General features: G+C 43.4%; 1 protein-coding gene across 2 annotated transcripts; it reads left to right on the plus strand.

The window, feature by feature from the left end:
* On the plus strand, nucleotides 1-24,046 carry kitb (KIT proto-oncogene, receptor tyrosine kinase b). Of its 2 annotated transcripts, XM_083765205.1 has the most exons (23): nucleotides 1-191; nucleotides 3,377-3,658; nucleotides 3,931-4,215; nucleotides 6,834-6,973; nucleotides 8,583-8,751; nucleotides 9,309-9,498; nucleotides 10,725-10,840; nucleotides 11,954-12,068; nucleotides 12,980-13,182; nucleotides 14,312-14,418; nucleotides 16,862-16,988; nucleotides 17,127-17,231; nucleotides 17,713-17,823; nucleotides 18,409-18,544; nucleotides 19,070-19,143; nucleotides 19,527-19,618; nucleotides 19,856-19,978; nucleotides 20,860-20,971; nucleotides 21,148-21,247; nucleotides 23,102-23,207; nucleotides 23,400-23,457; nucleotides 23,621-23,789; nucleotides 23,820-24,046. In XM_083765205.1, the coding sequence occupies exons 1-22, from the start codon at nucleotides 134-136 to the stop codon at nucleotides 23,740-23,742; spliced, it is 2,931 nt and encodes a 976-aa protein (XP_083621331.1). In that variant the 5' UTR covers nucleotides 1-133; the 3' UTR covers nucleotides 23,743-23,789; nucleotides 23,820-24,046. The 2 variants fall into 2 exon arrangements, with proteins under 2 accessions (XP_083621331.1, XP_083621332.1); XM_083765206.1 differs by lacking the exon at nucleotides 23,400-23,457.
* Nucleotides 24,047-24,326: the final 280 nt, after the last annotated feature.

Consider the following 24,326-nt stretch of genomic DNA (forward strand, 5'->3'; position numbering starts at 1 on the left):
GTGCGTGTGTGTGCCGTCACCGTGTGCGCCCCCATTAATATTGTTGAGGGACCTGTTTCGGTTGGAATCCCATTTATGTAGTTTGTTTTCGCTCTTCGTACCGATCGCATGGGGTAATGATAACAAAGTGCAAATGATGAGATTCTACTGGATCCTGTTTGCCACACCTTTCGTTTTACTATCATTAACAGGTAAGAACTATAAGAAGACATCCACATTTCACGATAACGTAGCCTACGTAGCGTGACTTTCAGAATCAGCATAGCATGCCTAGGTGGGCTACTAGTACTACCATTGTGAATAACAGATTATGTTTGGATTCATTCAAGCGTATGCTATTTTCATGTGACCTATAGCTACAGGCAAGTTCCTACAAAATGGTAATTTTTGCGCCCAATTTATTCTATAAAGTTTTAGCTCTAGAACAATTAATGTTTTTTAATCATAAACAATTTAGAGCACGTGTTACGGACAGCCCATATTTTAATGCCTAGGCATATTTATTAACGTAGGCATATAGCAAATTCAAGTTTAGTGTTTTAACCGTAAAATCCACGACTGTTGTTATCACGATTCACGACTGATTTGCATAACTGTCAAAACCAAGGAAGCGGCTTTGGTGTCCGCCTCCGCACGGGCAAACAGGTGTGTGTGTGTGTGTGTGTGTGTGTGTGTGTGTGTGTGTGTGTGTGTGTGTGTGTGTGTGTGTGTGTGTGTGTGTGTGTGTGCGTGTGCGCGCAGTCCACGCTCCCTATTAGGGGGGTGATACATTATTGATCACGATATGGATTACATGCTGGCATTCACACGGTGCGCAGCAGCGCAGCAGGGCAGAGGTAGTTTGAGTAAAGTGATTAGACTTGACTGCTGGGAAAGACATAACAATTTATATGTGTTGTGTTGTGTTGTGTTGTGTTGTGTTGTGTTGTGTTGTGTTGTGTGTGTGTGTGTGTGTGTGTGTGTGTGTGTGTGTGTGTGTGTGTGTGTGTGTGTGTGTGTGTGTGTGTGTGTGTGTGTGTGTGTGTGTGTGTGTGTGTGTGTGTGTGTGTGTGTGTGTGTGTGTGTGTTTAGGGTTAGGATACAGAGCACATGTCCCACTGACTGAACCGTGTCGTTGTTTGCATACAAGGAGGACCCGAGTCCTTCTTTCTATCTATGCATCTTGGCGCACTGCCAGGCCCTTAGGCACAACAATTCAACAATCACATGGGAATTCTAGAACGGGGCCCATATATCATGCAAATATATGTTCAGCTAGCTATGGCATATACATAAATGCCACTGCCAGCACGTTGTCTCTTAACAACTAACAAGTGCATTGATTCTTTAATGCATGATGATTAGCCTACTCCAAGTCGTTATCATTGATTGTTTTGTGAGCTGATGGTTGTTTTGATAGCAGCCTGTGTTAAAGCGTTATAGAGCTTTTTTCCCTCGTCGTTTTCTGACATGGCAGGTGAAATCATCATTTTTGAGATTTTGTGCTATTTTGCTTACTAAACATGTTTTCTTTCAAACTAATGCAAAATAAACATTCAAAATGCACATTTAGATGTATATTTTTGTAGTTTATTTTGGCCAATGACAGCTCGTCTGTATCACAGTCAGCTCGGGGTCCAGACCTTTTGTAGTTTATTTTAGCCAATGACAGCTCGTCTGTATCACAGTCAGCTCAGGGTCCAGACCTTTCCAATGATATATGGCCATATGTTGTTGGCAAGTATTTGATGAGAAATTTTGTCTCAAAATAGTGGCTTCAAATAAAACGTTTTTGAATTTTACAATACAAATCTTTAAAGGCTGTTTTCTCAAAATGAGTTTTCCTCATACCTGGTATCAGTTGCACTCTATACACCAAACTATACACCAAACTTTCCATTCTTATTCACAACTATATTCTGCAGGAATTTACAGCAGGGTTTGTTGATATATCATTCATAGTCTGATTTAACATTTTATTCCTAAAAACATGGCGAAAATGGGTTTTTTATGCCTGTTGACACTATTTTCTGATTTGTGGAGTGATAATTAGAGATATCTAAAATCCCCTAATATTCTCTCTAATATGTCAAGAAACTGGTAGCGCTATAATATAGGCCAATGTGAAAAGGGTGCCATTTCTTCTTACGCCTTGGATGGCAATTGGATGATTTGAGGCATTTTGAGGCATTTTGTTGTTTTGCAAAGATCCACCCGTTGGTGGCGCTATAACAGGCCAATGTGAAAAGGGTGGGATATATTCCTCAGCCTAGTAGGCAAGTCTGTGAAAGATTTCACGTAAATTGCACACTGCGTTCATGATTTGAGGCTTTTTGTTCAAAACGGGTCAATCCTGCCAACTTTGAAAGCCAATGTTGGCCAATTAGGATGGACAGATCCGTCTTGAACACATGACTATAGAGATAGTGTGTAACGATTTGCGGGATTTTTGTACAGAATCTGGAGGAGTAATATCAAAAAATGTTTTTTTCAAAAGTCGGCCTCCTGGTGGCGCTATAACAGGCAGAGGTTTTCATTGTTGGCATCCAGGGAGTGTATGTGTGCAAAATGTGGCATCGACCGGGTTAACGGTGCCGGAGATTAGCTGGTAACAGACGGACACACACACACACACACACACACACACAAGGACGTGCAAAACATACTCTCTCCCCATGCCTTCAGCCTGGTGGAGACAAAAATGAACACTGGTACAATTCACAGTTTGGGCGTTCTTGACATGACAATGTTTGAGAACCACTAGTAGATATTATATCACATAACACATATCATATCATATCATATCATATCAACATAACACATTGCATAACTGTGGTGAACAGTGGTGGAAAAAGTACTCAAAAGTTTTACTTAAATAAAAGTATCAATTGATACTGTAATTTAAAAATAATGCTTGAGTAAAGGTACAAAAGTATTGGTTTAAAAATGTACTTAAAGTACCTAAAGTAAAAGTACTCATTGTGCAGAATGTCCCATTTCAAATCTTTTGAAAATAACAGATCTAGAAGCTCACAAATGCATCGCAAGTCGCGACACATTTGTGATTGGTTATTTTCAAATGGCCATAATGTATAGAGGAATGAAGTGGTTAATGTATGTTTTGTAATAATAATCTAAATCTACTAAGTAACTAGTAGTAACTAAAGTTTTCAAATAAATATATAGTGGAGTAAAAGAACAATATTTGCATCCGAGTTCCGAGATGTAGTGGATTAGAAGTTAAAGTATTGGAAGTTCGAAATACTCCAGTAAAGTATAGCTTTATAGTACCTCAAAATGTTACTTAAGTACAGTACTTGCGTACAGTATATGTACTTAGCTACTTTACAACACTGCATAACATTAACACAACATAATGTATTTGGTTGTAATCTAGGCTGGTCCAGGCCAGTCATCTCGCCCAGCGGGCCCCACACAGTAGTTCCTAAGGACGGGAGGCTGGAGCTGAGCTGCCAGGAGGAGGATGCTGGGGTGGCTGCAGGTCCCCCGTCGGGTTTGAGGTGGCAGAGGGAGAGGCCTCGCAGGCTGGAGGGAGAGACGGAGGGGGCTGGCAGCATATACATCAGGGTGCCAGCGGCACAGGCCACCCACATGGGCCGATATGTGTGCGTCAACAACAGCACCCTCGAACACAGCTCCATCTATGTCTATGTGAAAGGTGAGCTCTTTGTGCGTGTGTGTGTGTGTGTGTGTGTGTGTGTGTGTGTTTTACCATTTCTTAGGGACAATAGGTTAACCCATCCTAACTATTAGGAATAGCACCATTGAGCAGCACTATTGAGCAGCATTCAGGGACCAGCTCAAGCTGTCAGACCAGTGGATTCCCTAAGCTCCATTTAATTCTCTCTCTCTCTCTCTCTCCCATCCTTCACTATCCCTCCATCCGTCGGTCTTTCGTTCTGTCTCCCCCTCCTCCTCTCCTCTTCCCAGACCCTGAGAATCCATTCCAACGGACCATGGTGGATAACATACTAGTGCGTGCGGGCGAGAACTGCACCATTCCCTGTCTGGTTACGGATCCTAAGATCGCCCACCTGACATTGGAAACATGTGACGGACAGTCTTTGCCCTCCAGTCTTCATTATCGTAGCAACCATCAGCGAGGCATCACCATCAGCAACGCCAGGAAGGAGTATGAGGGCTGTTACATATGCGTTGGACACCTGGATGGTGTCAAAGTGAAGTCTAACCAGTATACAGTGGATGTGCTACAAAGTAAGTGTGTGATCGATTTGAACCACTTAAGCCCTACATACTGTATCGTATGACGAATAGCGAAAATAGCCATTCTACGAGCGTGCAGATTGCAGACACCTTGGGTTGAAAGTGGTTAAATATTGTTCAAGATGTTAGAGTGGTGACCCTCACCTGGTGAAGTCTTACTGCAGTGTTGTTGAGTACATCACTGCTGCATTCAGCTTGAGGTACTGTATAGTGCAGGGTTTCCCATGGCTGTGCATCTCCGTTGAATTACTGAGTGCTTCAGCTTAATGTCATAAATATATGAATACATTATTACTGAGTAAAATGCCTCTAGACTGCCTCTAAAAACAGTCACTCCGCTGTTTTTAAAGTACCAAAATGTGTTCTTATAAAGTCTGTGCCAGGACCTGTCACTGTTCATGATAATTAGACATATTTCATCCCACAGGAGAGAGTTTATTTTCAGCTTCACCCAGCTGAGTGCTTCTCAAGTGAGCGTTGAGGGGGGGGGGGGAGGGGGGGTCAGGTAGGGGTTAAGTGGTGTCTTGCTCAGGGACACCTCGAACCTGGGACCGTCTGCTTCCCAGGCAGACTCTCTAGTACCCATTCAGCTATGGCCACCCTACTCTCCCTAATCTAATGTATCTCAAGGTACAAGGTTGTTCTTCTTTATTGTTACATCTCGTGCACACGTAGGTTATAAAGTATAAAATAGTAAATAAATAGTAACGCTGCGTGGAACATCTACCGATCAGCTGAAGGGGGATACATCTCCCTCCGACAAGTATATTAGGCATCTGCACATGCCACATATTCTGCATTCCTATAGCGCATCTTCTATCAGAAATTCAGGGGGAAATACTTCATTGTTTATATTATAAATTTGAAAGTTGAATGTACAAACAATATCGTAACTCTTCTATTAGATGGCTCTAGAAAAATGGGCCCCTCCAGCAAACTATGAAAGCCAATCCGAAAATCGAATCTGAAAAATCACACCCGTGTGAAGTGAGGGGCGCTCTTATCATCGTACAGATTCATCATACATCATCTCATTCCGGCCAATCACAATTTGTGTCCTCACCTTCGTCATCAATGTTTGCGTTACGCAATGTTTGACGTAATTTGACTATGACCTAAAGTTTACACTATGACGTCAAATTCTCCATTCATTGTCAATGGGAATTTAATGTTTGTGTAGGACAAAGTTTGTGGACACTCAAAAATAGGACAGATACATCTTGATCATATGACTACACAGATAATGTGTACCAATTTGGGTGAGGTTTGGACAAACTCTGTTGGAGTAGTATCAAAAACTGTGTTTTGCAAAGAAAACGCAACATGAAGCATGCCGTAATCGCCTGATGGAGGCTAAAGGAACTGGTTGGAATATTGTGTTCCTTCCACCTGCTACGTCCTACCAGGGAAACTCCCCTGTCAGGTGATAAGAAGCGACCCGCTCACTCCTCATGCATTGAAGGAAGCATGAGTTCAGTTCAGGGCTCTCCCCAGGTTGGTAGAGGGAGAGTAGCGCCCAGTATTTCAGCTTAGGTAATTGGCACCGGGTGAAAAAAATGGGTTACAAAATCATGAGCTAAAAACAACTGCTCTGTTTCACATCATGTTAACGCAAATATCCAGAACTACTGCTTTTTGTATACGATGATGTTCAGAAATGTCTTGCAGAAATGTTGCAAAAGGCGGGTGAGTTGTGCACAGAATGCCAGATGAGAGGCGAAGAAAGAGCATTAGGGAAAACTGCTCATGCTATTTTCCTCCGCTGTGTTATGGCCGTTTTAGCTCGGTGAGCTGCGGTACGCCTGAGGTTTTAAGAAGGATGAATCTGCTGGGGTCAGTTCTGGGCTAGTATCCTTTTTATTGAGAGCTACAGACTACAGTACATAAAGAGGGATTAAGAAAGAGGATGGTAAATCAGGGAGTGCAATAAGAGAACAGGGACAAATCTATAAAAGAACAAAGACCTGAAACAAGCATGAAGGCAGTACTCTAGGTACTGTTTATACCTGTATAATTAAGTACATGATGAACCTAACGAACCCTTTTCAAACACACCTACCCGGCTACAAGGCTACCACTGGAATTTTGCATAATGTACATTACATAAATTCATACAGTACGTGCAAACACCGTTATTGTTTATTCAATAGTGATAATAAAGTTCCAGGCCCACAGGAACACACCCAGGGGGCCGGGCCGGTTCTGGCATGCTGCCCCGTGTTCCGAAACTGTACCCTGTACTGTACTGTACTGTACTGTACTGTACTGTACTGTACTGTACTGTACTGTACTGTACTGGCACACCCGATATCATCATGTGTGTGTGATAGGTTGCGCACAGGTGGTGGAAAACAACTATTTTGTTTTCGTGCTCAGACCCACCCAGCCACCCCCCACCCACACAGCCACCCAGCCACCACTCAAAAATTACGACACATTGTGAGCTTGTAGATCTGCTATTTTCGCCATTCCTGAAAATCATTGAAAATGTTTGCCTATAATGACATGCCCAATATAGGAATGCCTGCTTCAGAGTGGTTAACCTTGCCTTTACCAGTTTATTTTGGTTTTTACTGTGTCTTGAATTGATCTCTCACCTCTCGCTCCAGTGCCGGAGGCCCCTCCGGTGGTCATGCTGTCCCAGAGAGAGAATGTCATCCTGAGGAAGGGGGAGCAGTTTAAACTCACTTGCAGCTCATCCAACGTCAACTCCGAGTTCAGTCTCACGTGGGACGTCCCCCCAACAGCGGTGAGATATGTGGGAATAGACGATAGCATCACACAATGCTTCTTCTGTCCTCTGTTTGTCCTTCTGTCTGTCTGGCTCTCTCTGTCTGTCTACGCAGTAAAATCCAATATCCAGTGTCAACTTAACAGAGAGTGTAATAAATGGATAGGTAAAAAACAAACACACCTACCTTTTGCTCTGTATCTCAGTACTTACTATGTTAATAATGGTAAATAATGGTCATCTTTATAAGTTACTTTGGATAAGAGCGTCTATTAAATGCTTAATTAGTAAACATGGTATACCAAACTAGAAAGGGTCACTATATGCAGAGTGAATATAGTATCTCCGCCAGGCTGGGTGGCCTAACCACGGCTGTGGAGGTCATGGGTTGCAGCCGTCAGGACCCGCCAAAAAGCTGCAGCGTGAAATAATGTTTCACACTTGTAGGCAGACGTTATGTCTCTTTTGGTGGTGCACTCTATAGTGGCCACCTTAACATGCTATGCAGAACATAAAGCTGTCTGCTATTAGCTCCACCACCGGGGCGACTGTGGCTCAGGAGGTAGAGCAGGTCGTCCAATGATCCATGGGTCGGTGGTTCGATTCCCGGCTCCTCCTGTCTACATGTCGAAGTGTCCTTGGGATAGACACTGAACCCCAAATTGCTCCCGATGTACTCGTTGGTACCTTGCATGGTGTAAAGTTGCCCGAGGGCCAAGGCTCCAAAAACAGCAATGCTTTTTGATGGTTTTTATTGCTCCAAGCTCCAGCTCCAGTGCAGATATTCTCAACAGAAAAATCATTGTGGAACACCCCTACTCCTCAACAGTACTTGGCACCTTCCCCCCTTCTTAAAGTGGCAGCACTGGAGAGGCCATACAAATACTGAGTTACAATAAACACACAGGTTAATAAACTGCCTGTTTTCCCTGTGTGTATCAATTCATTTGTACATCCTGTAAATGCATACATCAACAGTATTGACATTATATGATAGGACCTGTCTGCCCCACTACCCACAGTCTGTGTGGTGTGTGCGTGCGTGCAATGTCCTTAATCAGTGTGTGTGTGTGTGTGTATAGGGCACGGGCTGCCCCGTGACACATGGCTTCCGTCGCAATCGGTGTATAAATGGGTGAATGTAATGCACAATCTATGTAAAGCGCCTTGGATAAAGGCGCTATATAAAATGCACCGTTTTAAAATGCACCACGTGCCTTTCAAGTGTCTCCCTTGGCTTATTCACAGCGTGCTCAAAAAGGATGGCACGATGACTCCAGTGGTTTGTAGGGATCCGGTTTTGAGTCATTTGATTTTGGGTCGAGAGAGACCTGATCCGATATTCTGGTAATGGCAATGCATTAAAAAACAAACATTAAAGTCCGTAGACTTGGCTGGCAAACGATATACGTCATAACTTAAGTGCTATTTAAGTGCATATCCTCAAAAGCCATGCATTGGAGAGGCTAGCGCCCCTCAAAAACAATGCAAGTTGTCTGTTTGTTTTGTTTTTGTTTATTTAAACGACAGTATCAAGCTGGTGCAGCGTTGCACCAACTAAATGGGGACCCGAGTCAGACCCAACACTGTTGTTGATAGTGTTGATGATCTTGCTGACCTCTTGCAGAATCCTCTGGAAGCCAACACCTCCTACTTCCTGTCTGGTTCCCGTGGATACGAGCGTTCTTCCTCACTGCTGATCACTGCTGTCAACCAATCAGACTCTGGCATTTACAGATGCCACGGTCAAAACGAGAGAGGCACCACCACGACAGCGCTGCAACTGGACGTCCGTGGTGAGTGAGTGGTAAAGTTGATAATAGGTGTGTGTGTGCCCCACTTCTGTGATGTTATATTATGGTGTGTCACCGTGTGTGTATACAGTTCACCCAAATTCCTTAAATATAAATGACCCCTCTTTCTTTGTTGCATATGATATGATACAGTTTTTTGAGTGAACTTAATGGACCACTTCACCATGATTCAACCTGTCCTCATTCATTTTCATGATAAAATATCACAATTGTTTGCTACTCAGTCTGTGTCTCATAGGAGGGCTGTGGGCAGTTCACAAACCCGTCCACCAGTGACATCATTGTTTAATCATATTTCGATTTTTATTTTCGTGAGAACGATGGCTTCCATTATCGCATTGCAACTTTTCAGGAATAGAAAGCCTGCAGTTTGTTTGTTTTTTGTTGTTTTGCTTGGATTCCCCATCGATGATGTCACTGGAAGACAGGTTTCTGAACTGCCCACAGCCACAGACTGAGTAGATTTTGAACCAGTTATATGAAGATAGGTTGAAAGGTGGTGAAGTCGTTCTTTAATATTGGTATCTTTTGTGATCCAGATCGAGGTTTCATCAGCATGCTGGGGAGCCGTGGTTCCAGCCAGGCTGACGTTAGAGAAGGGGAGAGCCTGAGGCTCAAAGTAGAGTTTGATGCCTATCCCGCACCCACAACTCTGAGCTGGGCTTACAACGACAAGCAGCTCCGCAATACCACCGAGCATGTGATCATAGTCCATCGCCATAGATACAGGTACAGTGGACTGAGCTATTGCATGCACTAGGGCTGAAACGTTACCAGTTCAGCACCTACCTCACATTTTAATTGTTTTCCGGTACGGCAATACAAAACATCAAATGTTTGGTCCCAGTCCAGCTTCACTGACTTAATTCACAGTATTCATAGCATTGTCTGTTGTAACAGGACAGGGATTTTTAGTTCCCATGGCCTCTCCATGCACTTCCACTCCAACATTGCCTCTGTACCTCTGCCAGATTTATACCAGAATGTTGTTCATAATGACTGTAATGTAACTCTCCATATCTCTGGACGTCCATCCGTCAGTGTTGATGGCTACTGTAGAAGCTCTGGACAAGACATCAGAACAGGCCCAAGCGGTGGCGTAACCGTCTGGGCACCCGACTGGTGATCCAGTCGCAGTGTGCCGCGGGTTCGACTCCCGAGCCCAACACGGCCTTTACTGCATGTCATCCCCCCATCTCTCTCCCGTTTCCTGTCAGCCTACTGTCTGTCCCTTCAAATACCAATAAAAGACTTAAGCTGCAAAATAATATCTAAAAAAAGAAAAAAAATACATCAGAACTTTCTGTCTGAAATGTGGACGTGAAGAGGAATCTTAGAACGCTGCTCAATCTCCTTCGACACCGTTGAATCCGCTGTTCTCAACGAGTATGGTCGTAGGTCCGTTGCTATGTCATTGCTTTGGCCCTATCTGAACTATTACAGGCAGAAGGCTGTTAAAGCGCCAAAGGGAGCTTCGTCCTCCTGTGTGTACAACACGCTGTAATGGTGCACACTTTTATTGCATTTATTGCGCTCACATGACTTTTATGGTCAAGTTATTTAAGGACACTAGAAAAGGCGGCGATCTGAGCACTCAGAAGGTTAAAAATGAGGAGAGGGTGGATAAAAATAAATGTACTTTATTTAGAAAAGTTAAAATAAGTTTCGACTCAAAGAGAGTCTTCATCAGGGCAAGTATGTTTCTTTTTGTCGCTAAGTTATTTAAGGACTTTGAAGTAAAAAGCAAGCATACCTCGTCCTCCCCTCCATGTGAGAACTCAGAATTGACACACACGTGTGTGTGTGTGTGTGTGTGTGTGTGTGTGTGTGTGTGTGTGTGTGTGTGTGTGTGTGTGTGTGTGTGTGTGTGTGTGTGTGTGTGTGTGTGTGTGTGTGTGTGTGTGTGTGTGTGTGTGTGTGTGTGTGTGTGTGTGGTCTTATACTAACTAACTCAGATACATCAGTGAGCTGAAACTAGTGCGAGTCCACGCAACAGAGGGCGGGATCTACACCTTCTCAGCCAGCCACCACGATGCGTCTGTCAGTCACTCATTCCCTGTCTATGTCAACAGTGAGTATAGTACTGTTTCTCCTGACGGTATCTCGCTCACCGCTCAACTACTTTGCAGAAAGTGTACATTTCTGTTCATTATTGTTGTAATTCAACACATAATGCTGACTTCTACTTGCACTACTATGTTGCTAACTTGTAGGTATCTTTCATGTGTATTTGTCCGTTATTTTACTTTTATAAGTTTCTCTTGGCTGCAACATATACCTGTAGACATAATAATATCCCAAATCTTTAACCACCCTAGTCCAGAGGTTGGCAATCTTTATTTTGATTGATTTGATTGATATGATTGTCAGAGTGCCATATCAACATTACGTTTAATTATGACACCAACTCAAAATTGAATATTTCCAACAGATTTTGATTGTCCATAAATATAACAACCTTTTTTCTTCTTATTCTGAACTATTATCTTCCTCATCAGGAACCCTCCTAATTTCCCAATGTATTACTTACAACTGCAGTGGTTCTCAAACTTTGGGTTGTGGGGTCACAGGAAGTTGCTGTTGGGGCCCATTTTGGTTCCATTTGTAATCGTACCCTAGTAAAATGTTACCTGTTGTATGTGCCAGCTAAGATAACTCCCCATATTGGCATTTTTGTCAAACTGCGTTCAATACGGATCGCATCTCAATGCGATAGCCGGATTAAGAAACTCTGATGGTTTACAAATCAGTTTACGGTGTGTACAGAAACGCTTTTATTGATATTGTAGCGTTTTACTGCTCCAAGCTGCAATCAAACCCCGGTCTCCAGCTCAGCAGACCAGACCAGACCTGTGCCAAGAAAACTAGCTCGCATGAGATGGGCCTACAAATCAGCAGGAATCACTGCTTTAACTTCATTTTCTAATGCATATACAGGTTTTATAACCTATGTATTAGAGAACAGTGTATGACATTTTTTATTTCCACGTTGAAATTGCTCTATAAATAAAGTGTGGAGTCGGCCATTAAATGGGGTCGTGGCATACAAAAGTTTGAGAGCCCCTGTACTACCCCCTGCATTACTTTAATTTAAGTCTTTTATCACCTACAGTACTTGTTATATTTTGTACGATCTCACTTTGGATCTTTGCCCAGCCTCTTTCTCTGTGCATTTCTTTCCAAGGTAAGCCGGTCATTATCTCTCAAGAAGGGCCTGTTGACGGACAGGTGCGGTGCGTCGCTGCCGGCTACCCGGCCCCCAAAATTAGCTGGTACTTCTGTGAGCCACCCCACACACGGTATGTACAACATGATATTCTATATGCTTGTCCTTTTCCAGAGATACGTACTGTATGCCATTGTTGAATTGTTTACAATGGTGGATGACAGAAAATGAGAGTGAGAGAGAGAGAGAGAGAGAGAGAGAGAGAGAGACAGACAGACAGACAGACAGACAGACAGACAGACAGACAGACAGACAGACAGACAGACGGACGGACGGACGGACGGACGGACGGACGGACGGACGGTGACACAGGAAAGATCATGAGCTAGATTAATATCTGTCACATCCGAGGAAGCAGCAAAGGCTTTCCCACAAAACAGTCTGTACACTGGAAGTGTTGTAAGTAAAGCCTTGCACACTTCCGTATCGCCTTTGGAGTCGTGTAATCGAGCTTGCTGTCGTGTAATATAGCTTACTGCTCAACAGAAATTGACTTTTCTTTAAAAGATATTTTAAAAATAGATTTTTCTTCCTTCCTTCCTGCTTGCTGTTGCAACTTTTGCGCTACAGAAAATGATGGGTTATCTCACTTGTCTGGCTTTAGACACTAGTCACACGTCAACCCCCATCTTTCACCATTCGGTCCAACGGTGGAAAAATGGCAAATAAATAATAGTCTTCCAAATAAGTAAATCCGGAGTGCAGTGACTATTGGAAGAAAGATTGTCCAATAATGGGTTTAAAAGTGTTTCAACTGCATGGTCAACCAAATATCCAAATATAAGTGATATTACACTAATTGTTAATATGTTCTCGAAGTAATTGTTCATGCTCCAAAATCACAAAGGCTAATTACACAAATAATACACAAATAAGTCGCTGTGTCCAAAAATGTAGGTACTCCACTTTGGGCTTTGTAGGACAGAATGTGCCTGCTTTTTTAGTGTTCCCCTAAACCAGACACCATGCGACTCTCTCCATCAGGTGTTCTCACCTGCCCAACGCCACCCGATGGGAGACGCAGGAGAGCGCCACGGTGACGATGGCGTCGGGCTCGGCGTTCGGGAGGAGCGAGGTGGAAGGCCGTCTGAACGTCAGCAAGGAGCACACAGCACACTTCCACACGCTGGAGTGTGTGGCGGTGTCCATGGAGGGAGACAAGGTCTACACACTGTTCTCTATAAGTGGTAAGGCAAAAAGAGTCCAAGCATGTCCGACTGAGGCACGACCCATGCAAACACGAGTAGGCATAGACGCAGTGACATCATTATTCACATGAAAGCAAGATGCACATGCGTCTGGGACACATGCTTCATGTGTGGAGCATACACAGTGCACACACACACCCGCACGCACGCACGCCCGCACGCAAGCACACACGCACACACACACACACACACACACACACACACACACACACACACACACACACACACACACACACACACACACACACACACACACACACACAGACACTATACACAAACAGCAGGCCGTTATGTGCTGTATGCGGGCCAGGTGTGTGTGGTGACTGGGTGCAGCTTGGATGAGATTATTGGACTGTGCTGACTGTGCAGGCCGGGATTACTAATGGACACTCTAATCCCAGTCTCACACAAACAACAACTGCTGCAGCTGCCACTGGAGGTGGCGGAGGAAGTGGTGGAAAAAGTACTAAATGCTTTACTTAAGTAAAAGTACTAAAAAAGTACTAATACTGCAATGTAGATACTCTGTTACAAGTAATTCCACATTGAGTACAATGTACTTGAGTAAAAGTACAAAAGTATTGCCATGAAAATGTGCAGAAAAAGTAGAAAGTGCTCGTTATGCAGAATGTCTCATTTCATGTTTTCAAATGTATACAAATATTTTGAAAATAGCTGATCTACAAGTTCACAATGTGACACAAGTAACTAGTAACTAATGTTGTCAAATAATTGTAGTGGAGTACAAGTACAATATTTGCCTCTGAAAAGTAGTGGAGTAGAAGTAAAAGTACTGAAGATTTCACATATTCAAGTAAAGTAGCCTACAAATACCTCAAAATTGTACTTAAGTGAATGTACCTCAAAATTGTACTTAAGTGAATGTACTTAGTTACTTTCCACCACTGTGTACGTGTGCCTGTGCATGCATGTATGACAGAGAGAGAGAGATAGATTTTCCATGGATGTGTATGCCTGATTTATACAGGACGTTTTGCATGCTTATGGTGTCACGCAGACTGATCTACAAACTCACAACGTGTCCCAGCATTGTGAGTTTGTAGCAGGCTCCAGTTCTTTCAGGTTTGTCTTTGTTTCCTCCAAACAGAGCGCACTGTCCCCCATGAGCTGTTCACCCCCTTGCTGACGGCTGTGGTGGCCACCGCCGGGCTCCTTAGTGTCATCCTGGTGGTGCTGCTGTATAAATATCTGCAGGTAGGTTTTATACAACCTTTTTCATATCAATCACCCGTTTTTTTTTTTGTCTGCATTTGAGCCACGGACTACCATTTGATGAGATTTCTTTAGCCTCTCAGACCCAAAACATCTTGTAAATTAATTAAGTAATGCAGATGTTTAACAATAATGTAACTTTTGAGAGTGTAAAATGAAACCAAATGGACCCATAAGGGTCCATTTGGCTTCATTTAATTTGGCTTCATTTTAGACTCTCAAGAGTTCAAGATCTATAAGGGTCAATTTGGTTACCAACCACCTGGAACTCCCTCAAAGACCACTGGTGGTCCCCAGACCACTGGTTGAAAACCACTGCCTGGAATAGACAAATAAAGTGGTGGTTGCATATTATTGTTTTGCGCTGCAGGCTTATCTTTTACCTCAATTGTCAGCGATTCATTTTTGTTTTGCCATAGAAAGAAGGGATATTCTTCTCCCCATCAGAGTCCACACAGTCCCCAAACTCATTTGCAATCCTCTTTATTATTGAAAAATGCATGAAAATAATGATCCCCCCCCCCCCCCATTTATGAAAATGCTGACTAAACAAATATATGTTTTTTCATCTGACATCAGCAATATACAGATCCTGCAGCTAGAATAACTGACTTTAAAAAGTGCTATATGGCCTGATTTTTGGCTTGGAGCCCAGAACTTGGTTTTTACTAATGGCGTTATGACGTTTCAGTGTGATTTATCATTTATGACCCTCTGTGCTGGTACGCTACTGTTGGAAAGTAGACCAGGTGTGGTGAGTGGTGATGTCACGTTATGGTGTGCTGTGTTTGGGTCATCCGATTTCTTTCTGTCTATGCGGTAACGATTTTTCTGCTGACGTGAGAACAGCGCTTAATGCTTATCCAGTCGATCGATCCCATCCCCACTGCTAGAATGCAACCCTAATGAAACTGAGATGAATCACTCTGCCATTTAGACTGCAGACATGCTGAAAATTGTGATGCATAGTCGTACACGATGGGGATTTCGACATTCTCTGAGCACCTGGAACTATCGACAGTCTGGGATAGAAACATGTTATTGACGTCGGATGAGTCAGACCCTCTGAATAAGCATTGGGATCATGCTAATTCAATAAGACTAGTAACAAGACAGCGTCTAATACCGGTGTGTCTACTATGTACAGATCACGATCTTCAAGTCGCCAGCCTATGACATCAGTCATCTTCATATTGGGCAATGATTCAGCCCACTTAACCTCCATTGTCTTCCAGTGGGGCCTTTTGCCTTTATTGATAGATTTTACAGTAGTTAGACAGAAAATGGGGAGAGGGATGGGTGGGGAAGACACGCAGCAAAGGTCGTCGGGATCAGGACTCGAACCCGCGACACTCTGTCAGGCTGGCCTAGGTTCCTGGACCGCTCGGCTGGCCCAGTCCGGGAAAATGTTTTTTGATTCTAATCGGTTCAATGGTTTGCAAGGTCTTTGACAAACACACATGGGAAGTCCCCTACATGCATGGATGTAATACATGGCTGTAATTGTAAAGCTCTAATCGTTGTTACTTGAATCAACTACGGCACACGCCCCGGTGTCATCTCCTCATCTGGCTTTCATATTATCAAACAATACGTTTGCCAGTGAAAATAAAGTGTGTTTATAATTTTGACATACTGTATCTCACTCTCTCTCGCTCTCCCCATGTCTTCCATACTGTTCCAACCCGATGACAATATTGTCTTGGCATTGCTTGTGATTATGAGAAGACATGGCGCTATGGAGTGTTGATTTAGGTTTGATTTACTTCAAACTAATTTTGACTTTAACTTTAGTTTTTATGAATTCAGATTTGATTGTGGTAAAACGTGACAGCCAACATTGCAGTATGCAGCCGCCCTACAACATTCTCAAGTCCTGCAACATTAACTTGTGTGCACAGTTGTCGTTCATGGTGTAGCTGTAGCAGATAGAATTTATGCACGGTAATATTTTGGGGACTACGGATGGAAAGTAGGCTAGCTTTCGCTAAAACCCAACGAAAGAAAGAAAGAAAGAAAGAAATATTTCCATGGGTTACACACACCAAACCTAGCCCACACACTTTTCTGTCATTGGGGATGGTGTTTGGTCGTAAAAGGGTATATTGATGATACACCCTCAGTTCCGTAGTGCTGGCGCCACCACTACACACACAGAGACGCGTGGCTAGATGGCTCGCCTCCGAGGAACCATGCAATAAAAATATCATAAAACGTGTTGTAGATTTCAGTTAAACAGTCAATTGGTGATACGTAATGTTTCCATAAAGGGATATTAATACACAGCGGTTATTAATATATCAGCGGATGTGCCATTCATAGGCTGTTTCATGATCACATTTCTCTCTGTAAACGGACCTGTCCTATATCTGCAGACTGCATCATTTCAGACCACACACCCTCTTCTCTCCTGTTTCAAACACAGAAACCCAAGTTCCAAATCCAGTGGAAGGTGATAGATAGTATTCATGGAAACAACTACATCTACATTGACCCTACGCAGCTACCCTATGATTCAAAGTGGGAATTCCCACGACAGAAGCTTCGCTTGGGTATGGCTGTATATAGTGTGTGTAGTGTGTGTGTGTGTGCGTCTGTGCGTGCACACCTTTTGATATGATCTGAATTCTGTGTTTTGTCTTTGCTTTATGTATTGACTTGATTTGATGTCTCTGTGCGTGAAACCGTAGGTAAAACCTTGGGTTCTGGGGCATTTGGAAAAGTTGTGAGGGCCACTGCCTACGGACTGTGCTCTGCAGACTCTGTCACCACCGTCGCGGTTAAAATGCTGAAACGTAAGTGTCTGTCCATTTGTCCTTCTTTCTTTCTGTATCTCTCTATCAGTCAGTCTGTGGCTCTCTTTATGTGCGCCCGTGTGTCGTAAATTAATGCAGTGGTTGTCATACCTTTAAATTTAAAGGACCCGCAGGTTGGTATGCAATATGCATATTAGGCCATGGACTGTAACGGTCCATTTAGTTTCTATAGCTATCAATCATTTAGGTGGGGTGACCCCCTGGAACCCCCTCACGGACCGGGGGGGGGCACTTTAACACATTCCATCCGTAGGCGTAGGTCACGACATAGGGAATCCAATCGAGGGATGCATTGGACGACGTGTGTAGTGTACACGTCCTAGCGCATCCTCAATGATAAACTAGCAAAACATTTCTAGAGTAAAAGCGGCTATGTCTTTCCGGCACCCCAGAGCTCCTATTTTGAAGGAATCCCGGGAATGATTGTGTTATGATGATGATGCTGATGATGTCATCGCAGCCAGTGCCCATGCCACCGAGAAGGAGGCGCTGATGTCAGAGCTGAAGGTTCTCAGTTACCTTGGAAACCACATCAACATCGTTAACCTGCTCGGAGCCTGCACTGTCGGAGGTGAGAGTAGCACCGTGATTCCCTCACTCTTGTTCAGTGGCTCCCAAACCATTTAGGCCCGTGACATAACAGAGAAATTGGACGTTTGCCCGGGACCCAAACCAGTGAAAATAGCCGATCTACATCACGTTAGATCAAGTTATGAGCTCGTAGATCGGCTATTTTCACTACTTCTTAAAAGATTTTGTTTTCTAATTTATGGAATTTCTTAGATTTTTATTTTATTTCTTCCTGAAATGACTGAAAATAACTAATCTTTTCAATTTTGTTTTCAATTCATGAAAAGAAAATGCTTTTTCGATTTTTGTAAATGTTTTGAAATAATAATACTAAAGGGACCCAGGCCATAAAAATGTGTCCGCGTCTCACAAACGAGTCCCGACCCATTGTTTGTGAACCAGTGCTCTAGTTAGTGGCAGCCCTGCCACAGAACAGCAGTGCACAGAAGAATAGAGGTCTTGACTTTGTTACACCCGATAACCACATTTTTTAAACCAATTCTGTGTAACCTTTATCAATTACACAAATGCAAATCTATACTCATTTCTTTCCATGTGCTTTTGTTTCTTATCCTCCTTCTCCCAGGCCCACTGTTGGTGATCACAGAATACTGCTGCTATGGTGACCTCCTCAACTTCTTGCATAGAAAGAGGGAGTCCTATTTCAGCTCCCAGATCAGCGATGGCTACTACCGAAATGTCAATCAGAGGGAGCCTGCAAGGTGCGTGCGTGCAGTTTGAATATGTACCACTGCATGCCAAATGTAATTATGGGAGGGCCATGCTAGTGGATCAAGCGGTTTGTTTGTACCTAGTAAAATCCTGAATGTTAAGGGTCAATATTTACGCTATAGGCTCAGAGTAAATTAACTCTGTTGGGTATGTGGCACAGGGACCTTTCAATGTGTTACTCATCCTCTCCCGACCTTGTCTTTGCTGTTTCTCTCTAATCTGGAGAATGTCAAGAAATTAGTCTTTGAACTTTTTTTTTTAATGTTCAGAATGCCAGGTTTAAAGTGGTTAACCACTTAAACCATCTAGTCTTAGTAAAACGGACTTGAGTTACAACTGAGCTTGGACCACTTTCTTTCCGCCTACAGCAAATCTCTTTGACAAAAATAGATAGTATTCCTGGCGAACGTTCCCCAGGATAGCTGGGACTGGGGTTCAAAGTGGTTAAACAGAGATGTCTTAAGTTAGACATACGCTTTACAACTGAGTGAATGTGTGTTGCTATGTCCTTGCAGCAGAGAAGCAAATCAGAATGGTACAGGCTATATGTCCATGCGTGCCTCGGAGAAGGACCGATCATCCCAGTCAGGTACACATCACTCTCACTACACTTACAACCAATACACGGCAACATATGACAATATAGACCAGATGATTACCTCCCAAAGTTGTTGAAAGTTTCATGTTTCTCTAAATCAGTGGTTCTCAGATTGTCTCAGATTTCACAGTCCCCAAATAACTCTGATTGTGTACAGATGGAACCATAACTGGAACCTTTCCTGGTCCATTTGGTACCATCTGTAGTTACAGGCTTGGAAGGGTCCATTTGGAACCCCCTCAAGGAACCCTGAGGGTCCCTGGACGTCACTGATGACCACTGCTCTGAATAAATCAAACTACTCAGAGTCGTGTATGACTTCAGTCATCTCTATCTGTCTGACTGCCTCTCTGTCACCCGGTCCCTCCCTGTAGATGATATCGATGAGCTGTCCTTGGACACAGAAGACCTCCTCAGCTTCTCGTACCAGGTGGCCAAAGGCATGGAGTACATCACCACCAAGAATGTAAGCTTAACCAGTTTGATTGTGTACAGTACTATGCGGGTGCTATTTGTCATCCATTACAGAAACTGGTTATAATGTCAACGTGTGTGTGTGTGTGTGTGTGTGTGTGTGTGTGTGTGTGTGTGTGTGTGTGTGTGTGTGTGTGTGTGTGTGTGTGTGTGTGTGTGTGTGTGTGTGTGTGTGTGCGTGTGCATGCGTGCATGTGTGCGTGCGTGCGTGCATGCGTGCTGTCTTTAGTGTATCCACAGAGATTTGGCAGCCCGAAACGTTCTGCTGACTCAAGGCAGGGTGGCTAAGATCTGTGACTTCGGTCTGGCACGAGACATCACCACTGACGCCAGTTATGTACTAAGGGGCAACGTGAGTGTCTTCTCTGCTACGACTCTTACTGTAAATCAACGAGGAGGGGAGGGGTTACGCGATGTGTAATTGACGTTAAAGCTCAAGCAACTTGCACTCGTCCACGTTTTCGGCAGTATTTCCATTGGGACCCAAATACATTATAAACAGAAGTGATACCAGTATGCGGATTTGTAATACAGTATAGCCTACTCACATTTTCTTAAACACAGGAGTAGCACAGATAAGAGTAAAAGTGCAATATACTTTATGGTACAATATGTATTACAGCAATACACTGTACAATGGAATCAATGACTGGTATGGTGAATGAAAATGGAGGAACACAAGCAGTGAAGACCTTTAGTTAGGGCAGTCCTTCATATTTGGGACAATGAAAGGATTTGTTTTCAAAGGAGTAGATGTAGTAGTTCTGTCAGAAATAGAACATACAAAATGCATTTTGTGTTTTATTAATATTATACTATTATAGTATAAATATAGGCAGGCATTAATACACAGTTACTGTAAGTCCTTAGTGTTAATGTTTGCATTTGTAACTCTGAGAATGTAAACATTTCTACAGTAGTTTCTTTTTACTTTTTACTGCAAGTGTTGTCTGTCAGCACTGGCTGAAAGGAGAGCGATGAGAAAACCAGTTGTGGAAAGTAACTATAAAGTACTTTTACTTAAGTACAACTTTGAGATGTTTTGACTCCACATTTCACTTACTCACATTTATTTGAAAACCTTATTATAAAACATACATTAAACACTTCAGCCCTATACTGTATATATTTCGGCCATTTGAAAATAACTGATCTACAACTTTTTCCACCTCTGGAGAAAACACTGCATTTACTGCTGGTGTAATGATGTCTGTGTTTATCACCTCCCTGCAGGCTCGTTTGCCAGTCAAATGGATGTCCCCAGAGAGTATTTTTGACTGCGTTTACACATTTGAGAGTGACGTCTGGTCCTACGGTATACTGTTGTGGGAGATCTTCTCGCTTGGTGAGCATCCTGCTAATACTATGGTGTCTAATAGGGACAGAGCACATCAATTTGAGTGTTAATAAAAGAAGCACCATTCTAAGAATGTGTTCACTAATCAGCAATGGCGGGATTATATGTGCAATGTTTGTATAGAAGGAACAGCTGGTCTAAGTTGTGTGTTTTCCCCCATGCAGGTAACAGCCCCTATCCAGGGACGCAGGTGGGCTCAGTGTTCTACAGAATGATCCAGGAGGGCCACAGGATGAGCAGACCCGAGTTTGCTCCCGCAGAGATGTAGGTTTGTGTGCGTGTGTGTGTGTGCGTGTGTGTGTGTGTGTGTGTGTGTGCGTGCGTGTCTGCGTGCATGCTAGGGCATTCACTTCTAGTCATTTTTACTAGTTGACTAGTTGCCTAGTTTACTAGTCTTGTACTCACTTGTGAGATCTCCCTCATACCAGCCTCCTCATGAACAGAGTGATTCCTCCTTCCTCACTCCTCCATTAGTTCAAACTGACTCACCAGACAGCTTGGGCGTCGGCTCTTTAAAAGCTTCTGGTGATTGCCTTACCGGCTGCAGGTGCGTCCATGTCCAGGCTCCCATTGGCTGCAATACCTGTACAGGGTGATATACTCCCTCTATCACCTCCCCCAGCCTCATTCTGTGGGGAATAGGCCTGGCTGTTTCCCCTGGTTTGCCACAATATATATATATATATATTTTTTTTTTAACTGTGTACATTGGTGTGGGGGGGGGGGGATAAATATATATTTTTTTTTTATCAACTAGTCAACTAGTACCAACAAGGTCGACTAGTGGATTTACTAATGCCCTAGAACATGCAAGCGAGCGTGCGTGCATGCGTGTCAAAGCCCCACTTTCGGGATGTTTTGCTATGGTCTTGTGACAAGTCTCACAGTCCCCGAAGGACACACAGGGGAACAAACACTCTTTCATTGCTCGCTGAACACAACAGCTACACTGAGAAATACCTCAGTGACCTGAAAGTGACCTGAAACCAAAGCAGTTAACCAGTTCAGCCACAGTCAGTGAGTGGATAAAATGCCTGTGGCGGTCAGTAGTTAAAAACATCAAAGTCAAAGTCGTACACGTTACCGCAGTGAAATTTGTTCTCCACATTTCACCCATCTCTTGGAGCGGTGAGCCGCAGCGTGAGCCACGCTTGGGAATCATTAGTTGATTCGACCCACAATCCAACCCATTGATGCTGAGTGCCAAGCGGGGAGGCATTGGGTCCCATTTTTACAGTCTTTGGTAAGACCCGGCCGGGGATCGAACCCTGACCTCCCAGGTTCAGGGTGGACACTCTAACCACAAGGCCACTGATCAAAACACACACAGGACTTTCCTGACCTGATTGAAAACCAACAATTACCTTCATGCGTTTTTAATGCATTTTTAATGACTGACAAATGTCACAAATCGTTGCTGTCTGATGGAAACCTTCCTAAACAGCTCCTTTTATTATTATAAAAAAGAGAGGTTTTAAAGTAGTGAAAATAGCAGATCTACAAAAGCTCACAATGCCTCGCATCACGGCACTCTTGTATGATGAAGTAAGATTTACGAAAAAAACATAACGTTTAAATATGGAGAAGATACAAGCTTTCTTTCTACCCAACAGCAACGACATGTAACATCCAGATTTGAATGGTCAAGAAAGGTCACAAACAGGAAGTGAAAATCCGCTACATGTCCCACAATTGTCATTTAATTCACCCAAAGCCGCAAATCAAGCTTGTTTTTGGTTCAAAAAGAAGAATCCGAGATATTACGATTCTAAAAACTGGTCCCCATAGACAGGATAAGCCAGCAGCATTTATTTATTTATTTTTAACGGACCGCTACCGGAGTGTTATGAGGGCGTACAGGACACAGTTGTGAACCATTGTTAAAAATGTTCAATCAAAAATACGTGAAAAGGCGACATCGGCGCTGAGACTTCGGACCAGAAGCGTCAACAGGCACAATTGGCGCCGAATGAGTGTTAACATCCAGGTTTGATGGGCCAACAAATGTCACAAACTAATGTATCATCCAGATTTGATGGGCCAACTTTGTCTGACATAGTGATCTGAACGTCCGACCTCTAAAACAAAAATAAAACCATGTGTATTGTTTTGTTGTAGGTACGATATGATGCTGTCGTGTTGGAATGAGGACCCACTGAAGAGACCGTCCTTTAGGAAGCTGGTGGAAAGGACTGAACTCCTGTTGTCAGAAAATACCAAGAACGTAAGCATATGGAAACATGTTCATACATTCTATTCTAAGCCTTACTTGACTATAAATGCACATTATTCTTATGGCAAACTGGGGGGGGGGGGGGGGGTAGGGTTTTATGGTGTACTTTTATTATAGTAATAATTCATAAAATATGAATTTAATAATAATAATAATTATTATTATTATTATGAATGAATATAGGCAAAGGAAAACAAATGCGAGCAAGTTCACAGATGCAATAGCAGCTCGAGGGAGCAAGGTAGATACCTATGCTTCTGAATCAACTCTGGCCCTCGAATTGGTCGATTTTCATTGTGCACTATTTCAAGTAAAAAAGAATTAACAATTTCCTCAAGGAAACTAATTGTAAATACAAAAACCACGTCAATGAAATTCAAACGTGTGTGTGTGTCGTCACTCAGGTGTACCTGAACTTGAGCAGTGCGCCACCCCCTCCAGAGCAGCAGAGGGCGCCGTCCCGACGGCTGAGTTCAGTCTGCAGCACTACTGCGCCCACACAGCCTCTACTGCTCAGCTCTGCTGACGTCTTTGTGGATTACGAAGCTGTCTGACCAGCACACACACACACACACACACAAACGCACGCACGCACGCACACATGCTGAATAGAAACACGATCACGGCGCTTATACTCATACATCATACATTCAGTGCTATTAAAACACACAAGCCCTACCTCCCTATTCACTTTCTACCTTTATTTCACAAACCAAACAACAAAAGCCAACTATACACACAGTGCTAAAAAAAACACGTCATTCTTCGTCTGCCTTCTGTCGTACACACACGCACACACATGCGCACGCGAGCGCACACACACACACACACACACACACACACACACACACACACACACACACACACACACACACACACACACAATCTCCCTCTCATACATAAACATACACTCCCTCTCTCTCAGTCATGTGCGCACACAACACTCACAAACTGCAGGGTTGCCTGGCTCCAGCTCATCTCCTCATCAGTGCATTGATCGGTGTGTGTGTGTGTGTGTGTGCCTGGTAGGTATTTCAGGTGCATGTCTATATATATAAAGCTGACTCATGCACTAACCGTCCATCAGTATGTCCGCCATCAGATCTAACT

The sequence above is a fragment of the Protomyctophum parallelum genome (assembly GCF_964188405.1).
Source record: "Protomyctophum parallelum genome assembly, chromosome: 5".
In the NCBI taxonomy this organism is placed as follows: Eukaryota; Metazoa; Chordata; class Actinopteri; order Myctophiformes; family Myctophidae; genus Protomyctophum; species Protomyctophum parallelum.

What these genes read in the sequence shown, in the direction of transcription:
- kitb (XM_083765205.1), top strand. Translation starts at nt 134, where the DNA reads ATGATGAGATTCTACTGGATCCTGTTTGCCACACCTTTCGTTTTACTA. An exon ending in CGGAGCCTGCACTGTCGGAG is followed by an intron (nt 17,824 to 18,408) that starts GTGAGAGTAGCA and finishes TCCTTCTCCCAG; the next exon opens with GCCCACTGTTGGTGATCACA. An exon ending in TAGCAGCTCGAGGGAGCAAG is followed by an intron (nt 23,458 to 23,620) that starts GTAGATACCTAT and finishes GTCGTCACTCAG; the next exon opens with GTGTACCTGAACTTGAGCAG.